Source organism: Mus pahari, chromosome 3, assembly GCF_900095145.1.
Source record: "Mus pahari chromosome 3, PAHARI_EIJ_v1.1, whole genome shotgun sequence".
Lineage (NCBI taxonomy): Eukaryota > Metazoa > Chordata > Mammalia > Rodentia > Muridae > Mus > Mus pahari.
This window is the reverse complement of record NC_034592.1, coordinates 54,966,435-54,977,504: the sequence shown is the minus strand read 5'-3', so window position 1 is coordinate 54,977,504 and position 11,070 is coordinate 54,966,435. Positions and strand designations below refer to the sequence as shown.

The 11,070-nt window shown below is 40.1% G+C and overlaps 1 protein-coding gene across 2 annotated transcripts in view; it reads right to left on the bottom strand.

The window, feature by feature from the left end:
* Cers6 (ceramide synthase 6) overlaps positions 1-11,070 on the bottom strand; it is a 245,870-nt gene that overhangs the window by 171,836 nt on the left and 62,964 nt on the right. For both annotated transcript variants that reach the window (XM_021193317.2, XM_021193318.2), the window contains exon 2: positions 8,404-8,509. In XM_021193317.2, the coding sequence (XP_021048976.1) occupies positions 8,404-8,509 (106 nt within the window). The remainder of the gene's footprint in view (positions 1-8,403; positions 8,510-11,070) is intronic.

The window sequence follows — 11,070 nt, the reverse complement described above, 5'->3', positions numbered from 1 at the left end:
TTTGCCTTACAGAAGCTTTGCAATTTTATGAGGTCCCATTTGGAGATTCTTGATCTTACAGCACAAGTCACTAGGGTTCTGTTCAGGAATTTTTCCCCTGAGCCCATATGTTCGAGGCTTTTCCCCACTTTTTTAGCTCCTTTGTCAAGATCAAGTGACCATAGATAGATGTTTGGGTTCATTTCTGAGTCTTCAACTCTATTCCACTGATCTACCTGCCTGTCACTGTACCAACACCATGCAGTTTTTATTACAAATGTTCTGTAGAATTGCTTGAAGTCAAGGATGGTGAGTCCATCAGAAGTTCGTTTATTGTTGAGAATTTTTGCTATCCTAGGTTTTTTGCTATTCCAGATGAATCTGCAAATTGATCTTTCTAACTCTGTAAAGAAATGAGTTGGAATTTTGATGGGGATTGCACCGAGTCTGTAGACTCTTTTCAGCAAGGTAGGCATTTTTACTATATTAATACTGCCAATCCATAAGCATGGGAGATCTTTCCATCTTCTGAGATCTTCTTTGATTTCTTGCTTCAGAGACTTGAAGTGCTTATCATACAGATCTTTCACATTCTTAGTTAGATATTTTATATTATTTATGATTATTGTGAAGGGTGTTGTTTCCCTAATTTCTTTCTCACTTGTTTATTCCTTGTGTAGAGGAAGACCACTGATTTGTTTGAGTTAATTTTATATCCAGCTACTTTGCTGAAGTTATCAGGTTCAGGAGTTCTCTGGTGGAATTTTTGGGCTCACTTACATATGCTATCATATAAACTACAAATATTGAAATTTTGACTTCTTCCTTTCCAATTTGTATCCCCTTGATCTCCTTGTGTTGTCTAATTGCTCTAGCTAGATCTTCAAGTACTATATTGAACAGGTAGTGAGAGAGTGGACAGCCTTGTCTAGTCCCTGATTTTAGTGGGATTGCTTCATGCTCCTCTCCATTTAGTTTGATGCTGGGACCTGGTTTGCTGTATATTGCTTTTACTATGTTTAGGTATGGGCCCTGAATTCCTGATCTTTCCAAGACTTTTTTCATGAATGGGTGTTGGATTTTGTCAAATGCTTTCTCAGCATCTGCTCTTTTTTTCCCCCTTTGAGTTTGTTTACATAGTGGATTACGTTGATGAATTTCCATGTACTGAACCATTGTGCCTCCCTGTGATGAAGCCTACTTGATCATGATGAGTGATCGTTTTGATGTGTTTTTGGATTTGGTTTGGGAGAATTTTATTGAGTATTTTTGCATTGATATTCATAAGGGAAATTGGTCTAAGTTCTCTATTGTTGGGTCTTTGTGTGGTTTAGGTATCAGAGTAATTGTGGCTTCATTGAATGAATTGGGTAGAGCACGTTCTGTTTCTATTTGTGAAAAAGTTTGAGGAGTATTAGTATTAGGTCTTCTTTGGAGATCTGATTGAACTCTGCACTAAACCCATCCGGTGCTGGGTTGGTTTTTTTTTTTTTTGTTTTGTTTTGTTTTTTTTTTTTGGTTGGGAGACTATTAACGACTGTATTTCTTTAGGGGATATAGGACTGTTTATTAGATCGTTAATCTGATCCTGATTTAACTTTGGTACCTAATATCTGTTCAGAAAATTGTCTATTTCATCCAGGTTTTCCAGTTTTATTGAGTATAAGCTTTTGTAGTAGGATATGATGATTTCTTGGATTTCCTCAGCTTTTGTTGTTATGTCTCCCTTTTAATTTCTGATTTTGTTAATTAGGATACTGTCCTTGTGCCCTCTAGTTANNCTGGGTAAGGGTTTATCTATCTTGTTGATTTTCTCAAAGAACCAGTTCCTGATTTTGTTGATTCTTTGTATAATTCTTATTGTTTCTATTTGGTTGATTTCAGCCCTGAGTTTAATTATTTCCTGCATCTACTCCTATTGGGTGAATTTTCTTCCTTTTGTCCTTTCAGATGTACTGTCAAGCTGCTAGTGTATTCTCTCTCCGGTTTCATTTTAGAGGCACTCAGAGCTATGAGTTTTCCTCTTAGGAGTGCCGCCATTGTGTCCCATAAGTCTGGGTATGTTGTGGCTTAATTTTCATTAAAATTTAAAAATTCTTTAATTTCTTTCTTTATTTCTTCCTTGACCAAGGTATCATTGAGGAGAGTGTTGTTCAGTTTCCAAGTAAATGTTGGCTTTATATTATTTATGTTGTTACTGAAGATCAGTCTTAGTCCATGATGATCTGATAGGATGCATGGGATTATTTAAATACTCTTGTATCTGTTGAGGCCTGCTTTTTGACTGATTATATGGTCAGTTTTGGAGAAGGTACCATGAGGTGCTGAGAAGAAGGTATATCCTTTTGTTTTAGGACAAAATATTTTATAGATATCTGTTAAATCCATTTGTTTCATAACTTCTGTTAGTTTCACTGTGTCTGTGTGTCGTTTCTGTTTCCAAGATCTGTCTATTGATGAGAGTGGGGTGTTGAAGTCTCCCACTATTACTGAGTGTGGTGTAATGTGTGCTTTGAGCTTTACTAAAGTTTCTTTTATAAATTTGGGTGCCCTTGCATTTGACGCATAGATGTTCAGAATTGAGAGTTCATCTTGGTAGATTTTAACTTTGATGAGTATGAAGTGTTCCTCCTTATCTTTTTTGATAACTTCACATTAAAAATCAATTTTATTCAATATTTGAATGGTTACTCCAGCACGTTTCTTGGGACTATTTGCTTGGAAAATTGTTTCCCAGCCGTTTACTCTGAGGTAGTGCCTTTCTTTGTTACCGAGGCAGTTTCCCTAGATGCAGTAAAATGTTGGGTCCTGTTTATGTAACCAGTCTGTTAGTCTATTTCTTTTTATTAGGAAATTGAGTCCATTGATATTAAGAGATATTAAGGAAAAGTAATTATTGATTCCTGTTATTTTTGTTGTTAGAGGTGGAATTATGTTTATGTGGCTATCTTTTTTTAGGTTTGTTGAAAGAAGATTACTTTTTTGCTTTTTCTTAGGTGTAGTTTTCCTCCTTGTGTTGGAGTTTTCCATATATTATCCTTTGAAGGGCTAGATTTATAGAAAGATATTGTGTAAATTTGGTTTTGTCATGGAATACTTTGGACTCTTCATCTATGGTAATTGAGAGTTTCCCTGGGTTTAGTAGCCTGGGCTGGCATTTGTGTCCTCTTAGGATCTGTATGACATTTACCCAGAATCTTCTGGCTTTCCCAGTCTCTAGCAAGAAGTCTGGTGTAATTCTTACAGGTCTGCCTTTATATGTTACTTGACCCTTTTCCCTTACTGTTTTTAATATTCTTTGTTTTGTGCATTTGGTTTTTTAATTATAATGTGACAGGAGGAATTTCGCATCTGGTCCTTCTATGTGAAGTTCTGTGAGCTTCTTTTATGTTCATGGGCATCTCTTTCTTTAGGTTAGGGAAGTTTTCTTCTATGGTTTTGTTGAAGATATTTACTAGTTCTTAAGTTGGGAATCTTCACTCTCTTCTATACCTACTATCCTTAGGTTTGGTCTTCTTATTGTGTCCTGGATTTCCTGGCTGTTTTGGGTTAGGGTCTTTTTGCATTTTGCATTTTCTTTGATTGTTGTGTCAATGTTTTCTATGGTATCTTCTGCACCTGAGATTCTCTCTTCTATCTCTTGTATTCTGTTGGTGATGCATGCATCTATGACTCCTGACCTCTTTCCTAGGTTTTCAATCTCTAGTGTTGTCTCCCTTTGTGGTTTATTGTTTCTACTTCCATTTTTAGATTCTAGATGGTTTTGTTCAATTCCTTCACCTGTTTGGTTATGTTTTTCTGTAATTATTTAAGGGATTTTTGTGTTTCCTCTTTAAGGGCTCCTACCTGTTTACCTGTGTTCTCCTGTATTTCTTTAAGGGAGTTATTTATATCCTTCTTAAAATCCTCTATCAGCATCATGAGATATGATCTTAAATCTGAATCTTGCTTTTCCAGTGTGTTGGGATATCCAGGATTTGCTGTGGTGGGAATACTGGGTTCTGATGATGCTAAGTAGTCTTGGTTTCTGTCAGTTAAGATTCTTGCGTTTGCCTTTCACCATCTGGTAATCTCTGGTGTTAGATGTTCTTGCTGTCTCTGGCTGGAGCTTTTTCCACCTGTGGGTCTGTAAGCCTGTGTTGGCACTCTTGGGAGGCCAGCTCTCTCCTGGCAAGACCAGTGCACAGAGGACTGTGGAACAGCCCTACCTCCTGGGTGCAGATCAAGGCAGGAAGGACCCTGTTCCCACTGCACTTCTGCTTCTGTGGCCTGTGAGCTCTTGGCTGGTCCTGCCTTAGAGACACCAGAGAGAAAATGGTGGTCTCACCTCAAGATTGTACCACTTCTTAAATGTAAGGTTAATTAACATCTTCATTCAACTTGTCTCAATTCCAAGAGTATTTAAAGGTTTTCTTCACTCTTTTTGGATATATATATATATATATATATATCCAAATATATATATAAAAAAGGATGATATATATATATATCATCCTTTCTTATAATTATTTAACTGTTTTCTCTCTTGGATATAAAATCCATTTATTCTGGTAATTTTGCACTGCAATTTTGTTGTTGCTGTTGTGTGGTGGTTTCTCACTCAATTGTTGTCATTTTAAAGGTGTACAATGATGTAATTGTCTACTACCAAAACACAAGCTCCATAAGCATAGAAAAACCTTTACTATCCTTTTCACTGGAGCCTATATGATAAAATGACTTAGAAGGGTTTCTGAATGAGTGAATACGTAAAGAGAAATGTTGCCTCTTCCTTTTAATGTAAATGACTTTTAGTTACTCGTTACTCGTTAGCTCAACCCCACTCGAGCAATATGTAAAATTATCACTGTTTCCTCCCCCTAGTTTGTGTGCCCCACCCAACACTTGTCAACAATATAATCCTTCTTGGAGTTTGCTTTTGTACTATTAAATAGGCTTCTCCTGCCCTCTGATTTGCCAGCATTAGCTGATCTACTGCCTCCCAACTACTAAGCGATTCTGCAACCAGAGACTTACCATCAGTTTCTCCTCAGTTCAAGTTAGTTATCCTTTTTAAACTTCAAGAACTCACAACTTCAACATTCTGTTCTGACACCATCCCTCACATTTCTTCATCTCTTAGGTTTACAGTTTAAATATATTCAAAACTCAAAAACTTTCCCAGTAATCTTGTATAATCTTCTGGTTAGCTAAAATATATGACAACAATCTCCTTAAGATGGAAAAAAAATGAGGACAAATTTTAGAGAATCTGTCTACAATTTTTATACAAGAATTAATTTATTATCTGTGTGGGGTGGGGGGAGGAGAGGGAGGGAGAAAGGGAGTGGGAAAAAGAGAGAGGAAGAAAGAGAGAGGTCACATAGAATAGAAGGATATTAGATCCCTAGAACTGGAGTTATAGGTGTTTATGACTCACTTGATATGAGTGCTGGGAACTGAACTCTGGTCCTCTGCAAGAGCAGCAAGCACTCAACCACTGAGCCACTTTTCTAGCCCCTGCCTCCAATTGTGACTAGAGAAAAGGGGGATCAGTAGCCCCTCATCACTCCTGTCCCATCTGCAAGGGATCTGGGGAGGTACTAGAGTACACAGGACGTAAAGGACGAACTGAAATTGGGACTCCACTATGCACTTTGCATGCAGCTGTCACCACAGTCAATGGAACTAGATGGTGACTGCAGATATTGGTGTATCACACGGACTCTTGTGAGAAACTCCTCTCCTGTGCTCTCTGCAGGAAGCCTAATAAGATCATTGGTCACACCATGCTGAACTTTGGTGAAACCGTAATTCTGTTGGACACTGATACCCATCTGAGGTCAACAGACATTTCTTGTGTCTCCCTCAGAAAAGATAATCAACAACATGAAATGTTGCTTCATAACTGCTTCATATTTTACCCTCATAGCTTTAGAACCAGTTTGAATAGAAAATCCAAATTAAAAATATGAGATAACAGGATAAAACCAGTTAAAAGACAGGCACTCAAAAATAATCATTGGGGAGAAATAATCACTTGGTGTATTTAAATGAACTAAGCTATCAATAACTGTAGGTCTTTTGGCTCCATTCCCAAACTTCAGAATCAGAAGCTGTAGCACTAGCATGCACTCCTCAGAAGAGTGATGCAATGAAAGTGTGGAAACACAGGCTGAAATAGATGCTGTATCATTCACTAAATGCTGTGTGTGTGTGCGCGTGCACGCGCATCCATGCCATATTGTTGTTGATTTAGTTAATCCCCATGAAAGCCTGTGAGTTTATTATTTGGAGATTTCTAAGGTCTCCAAAGGTAAAAAAAAAAAAAAAAACCAACTTGCTGAAGGCCAAACTTTAGTAAGGAAAAGGTAATGCTTCAACTTACAGACTGTCTTCAGGTCCTACCAGGGTCCTAATTATTTCCTAATGTTTCTATAGTGTTTAGAATGTGATAGATTTCTTCGTAAGGTGGGAGGTAGGTTCTCTACAGTATTTTAAATATGACAAATTTATCTGTATAGCAGAGGAAGGAGAGAGAAAAAAGAGAGACAGATGTTATGACATGAGAAGAAACTGATGAAGAATGTCATGACTTATATCCATTGGCTGACTTCAAAGGTAAGAGTGACCTGGGCAGAGAAGATGAGCAGTACTGTCACACAGAGCAGGAGCCACATTCTAAAGGGAGGTCAATGCTCTATGGCTTATATTTTAAAAGTCTACACCATTTTTCAAATGTAATGTGTTCTTATAAGTCAAATCTAATGGGAGCAATGACCATGTGCAAGCATGCCAAGAGTCTGGGCTCATACAGAAGTCCCGTATAGGCATTTATTGTCTCCTTTCCATCTCCTGCCTCCCAGGATCCACCTACCCCATTTCCTCTGACCCCTACCTACTTATAACTACTGCCAGAAGGGACATGGGAAACGAGGGTGGAGCAGAGAGATATGAGATGTGAGATAGGCTCGGTTTCTCCCTGAGGTTGCCTGGTATGGGGCCGGGCTGCTACCTCTGTGCTTCATGGGTGACTCAGCTAAGGTGAGCCTCTTGCCTCCTTGCAATCTTGTAGCAGAGGGTGAAATGCTTCTGGAGGCCATCTATCCATCATGTGCAGGGCAATGAGCCTGTAGTTGGAAGAGAGGCCTGTCTGAACTTTGTCCCCAGTGCCAAGGCACAGTATGTCCAACAGTAGCTGGAGGAAGGGGAATCTGACAGCCAGCAAGCTATGTTTGTACTTAGTCATACAATCTCCCCAGGCCTTTTAGAGGCTGTGTACTTGTTCCATCAATATTCCTCTGCCTACAGACACTACAGAACAAACAACGTGGCTCAGCAGGGCTGCGAAGGTGGCTCCTCTCCAGCATTTGTAATGGCCCGGATTAGATCTTTAATGTTGTGAGAAAACTAAGGAACCTAATAGGAGTAAAATTTCACTTTAGGAAGTTAAACTTCATGGAAAAGTATCATTTTTTAAGAGGCCAGAGAAAATGCCCGTAGACTTTTGGCAGAAATGAAGGTAAGCAACGAAACAAACAGAGCCGCCTGGGCATCTGCACTAAGAGCTGCAAGCCGAGAGCCCGAGTGCTACCGCCAGGAAGAAACATCATTTGTGTAAGGCTGTCAAATTACAGCTTCAACACCAGCACTGAATACTGAAAGAGGACAAAGGAACTGTCTGATACCGAAACACAGAGAGCCGTGTTCCATTTCTCCTGTTTCATGGGTTCTCATCCAGCCAAGGGGGAGCAGAGATAAGGAGGGATGGTAGGGAGTGAGAAGTAGCTCGATGGGCTCTTTTCTTCCTGCTTCAGTTCAAGGGCCCCTGGTGTTTTCTTCCTCCACTCTGTGCTTAAGTATGTGTCAGTCATTTGTCTCCTCCCTTCCTCTCTGTTCTCTTCTTCCTGTTCTTCATTTAGACGCCCTTGATAGCGAACGTCCCATCTCCTCGTTTATTCTCCACTGTGAATCTCTCTCTTCTGGTCTGACTCTGCTGAGCCAGTTCCATCCTTTGACCTTTCACTGTCTTTCATGTTTATCTATCACAGCCTCTGGGATGTATGGCTGGCAGGCATTACATACCTACCAGCAGGTCCCAATTCTCACACATGTCCACACCACACAGTAAGCTCTGCTGGTCGTCCCCGCCCAGCCCTTATCTGCATGCTTCAGGTCACCAGAGACTGAAAAAGGCACTGGATTGGACAGACCTCTTATCTAATCAAGACCTTTTCATGGACGAGCTTGTAAAATCAGCAACCAAGAGGCCAAATACACCCTTTATCTATTGTTTACAGTTTAGGCCAATTATAGCAGGTACAATCTCCCCAAGGACTCAGTGTCCAATGGGAAACAAAGTTGCCTGTCAGATCCAAGGAGAGAAAGGATGGGATGGCAGCTTTGTGGTGGTGGAGAAACGTAAGGTCCCCGGCAGACACATACCTTTGTTATGGCGGTGAAGACCTTTTCCAGAATGGCATTTGGCTGGGCAGTTTGTGGTCCATTGGCTTGGATGTTGAGGGCTATGGCACATGGTTTGGCTATGAATCTACAGGTTTAAAAAGAAAGAGGAAAAAAAATAAATGAGAACTTAACACTTCTTATAACAGTTCTTCATAGTGTTGATTATAAATGACTATGTTATTCTAATTAGATGTTTGTAGAGTTTTATGGCAACATTTACATGGGTAAAGTACAAAGCAGACCTTATTTGAGGCCACGAGCAATCACTTTAAGAAGAGTAACTCTAAGAACATTTAAACTCCTTGGCTGGGTGCGATGGCACAGGCCTTTAACCCCAAGTACTCAGAAGGCAGGCAGATCTCTGTAAGTACAGGGTTACCCTGGCTACATACAGAATTCCAGGACAGCTAGGACTATAGAGAAAGACTGTGTCCAAAAACAAAATACACAAGAAACAAAGAAAACAGAACAGAACATTTAAACTCTAATGATACTTAGTAGTTCTAATGAGGCGGATTCTCTACACCATAAGAAAGCAAAAGGAAACACTGGATGGAAATGGAATTGTACAAGCAAGATGTCTAAGTTCATGTCATAATTTGCAGACTTCTTCTAAACGCATGCAATCGTGTTATTATACCAATGTGCTCACGAAGCACCTCAATCCTCATGGAGGGTGTGTGCTTTTGACCACTCTGATAATAAACATGGTTTGTTTCCATAAACAACCTGTGTCGTACTGAACCCCAATCCCTTCCAGTTTCACAATTTCTTCTTTGGGGGGCCAGCTCCCCACACGGCTTCTTTCTCATGGGAAGCAAGGAAGAAGGATAAACAGCGACACGGCATTCCAGACAAGCCCAGAGCTGAAGCTCTTTAAAAGCATAAGCTGAACTGTTTCTATCTTGTTACCTAAGCCAACAAGAAAGGGAAGTGTCAGCCTCACGTCCCATGCCCGACGTTTGAGCGAGGCTCTGAGAGGGATGTGGGGTGCACAGGGTCCCGGAGGGACAGTGACAATGAGGCTTCTTGAACACAACTCCACAAGGTTAAAGAACAGCAGGCAAGGCGGTGTAATATGACACAGTGTTGAACGGGATCCTGTCTCACCTACAGGTGAAGGAATTCGTCCAGTCTGGAGAACAAGAACACTCCGCGTTGCAGGCCTGACCCGGGAGAGCGGTGCACAGAAAGGGAAATATCATGCTTGTCACACCAGGGTCTCTCGGGACAAAGTGGGCGAAAAAAATTGCCCCCCCCCCCGTTTCCTAATCCATAAGCCTCTGAGAAACTGGACCACACTTCGGAGCTTCAAGTTGCCAGTTCTTTCCAGTGTGATCCTTTCTGAGACACATTAGTAATGCCTGCGCATCCTTTCTGAGACACATTAGTAATGCCTGTGCATCTTCCTACTAATTCTGGGCCTTCTCAGTAATCACAGCAAGAGCTGAAGCTCCAGTTGACAAAGACAGATCACTTAACAGACATCGACCATAGCTGAGCTCAGAACTTGTTTTTCCCAACCAAGTTTCCCACTTGCTGGCTACTCTATTGTCCCTATGATATCAGCATTCCCATCAAAGAGCACTTGGGTAGGCTCACCCAATCCCTAAGCATTTTTTTTTTCTCAACAACGTCACTAGTACAGAGAGGCAAATATTTAAATTGTAAGACAGAGAGTTGCATAAAATAGGCTGGAAAAGTTAATCCCAAATCCTGAACGAGAGGGCAAAGGGCAAGTCAACTCCACTCCTCAAAGGCATTCCTCTCTACAGGATGATAAAGAAACTTCATTTGTGTTTGTTCTCTGAAGGATTTGTGAATCATCTCTGGTGTTTTTTCTTTTCTTTTTCTAAGAACATATTACATTCCAAATAAAGCCCATGCCACAGCTACTACAATTCTATTACCTTCTGTCACAGCCCATTAGAGAGAAAAAAAAATTGATGTTTCCAATGATAGGCTGAAGGAAAGTGCACAAAAGACTTTCACAGTGGTGGTGGAATGGAAGGAGAAAGAAGTGAAGAGAGAAGAAAAGGAAGGAGAGAGGGAGGAGGGGGAAGGGGAATACACAGATGTGTAATGGGCTAGCACACCTGCAAATATCAGAGTGGAAAGGAAGGCATGCTTAAGAGCTTTGATGATTACCTCTACCAGGAAGTACACGCCTAATTATGTTTTTTTTTTTTAATCAAAGGCTGAAACATCACCTTCAAAAGATCAAACATCTATAAAATACATTCACATATTACAGTTGAAAGTAAATATAATAAGGATGTAAGCTTTGAAAAATACTGGACTTGGCTACAAAGCAGAGGCATTATTTTTCAGTGCGTTTGAACAATGTGTACTTGTATTTTAAGCATGATGTAATCATCATCCCAGAACACTAGTAAAGGAAAAGCATGAGACGTGTACATAAAACACGAAATGATCTCTGCATTCAAAGACCTTTAAGATCTAGAAAAGGAGGTTACTGAAAGATATGTACAGGATATATAATGCTGTTCTAACTGCTTAAAATATTTAATTATTCTCAGCGGGTTGCATGGGCAGAAATGGTGAATCCTATTGGACAGCAGCATTCCCTGGCGTTTAGAGATACTTGGGAGCCTGTGCTTGTAGGTATGCAACCATCTACATATT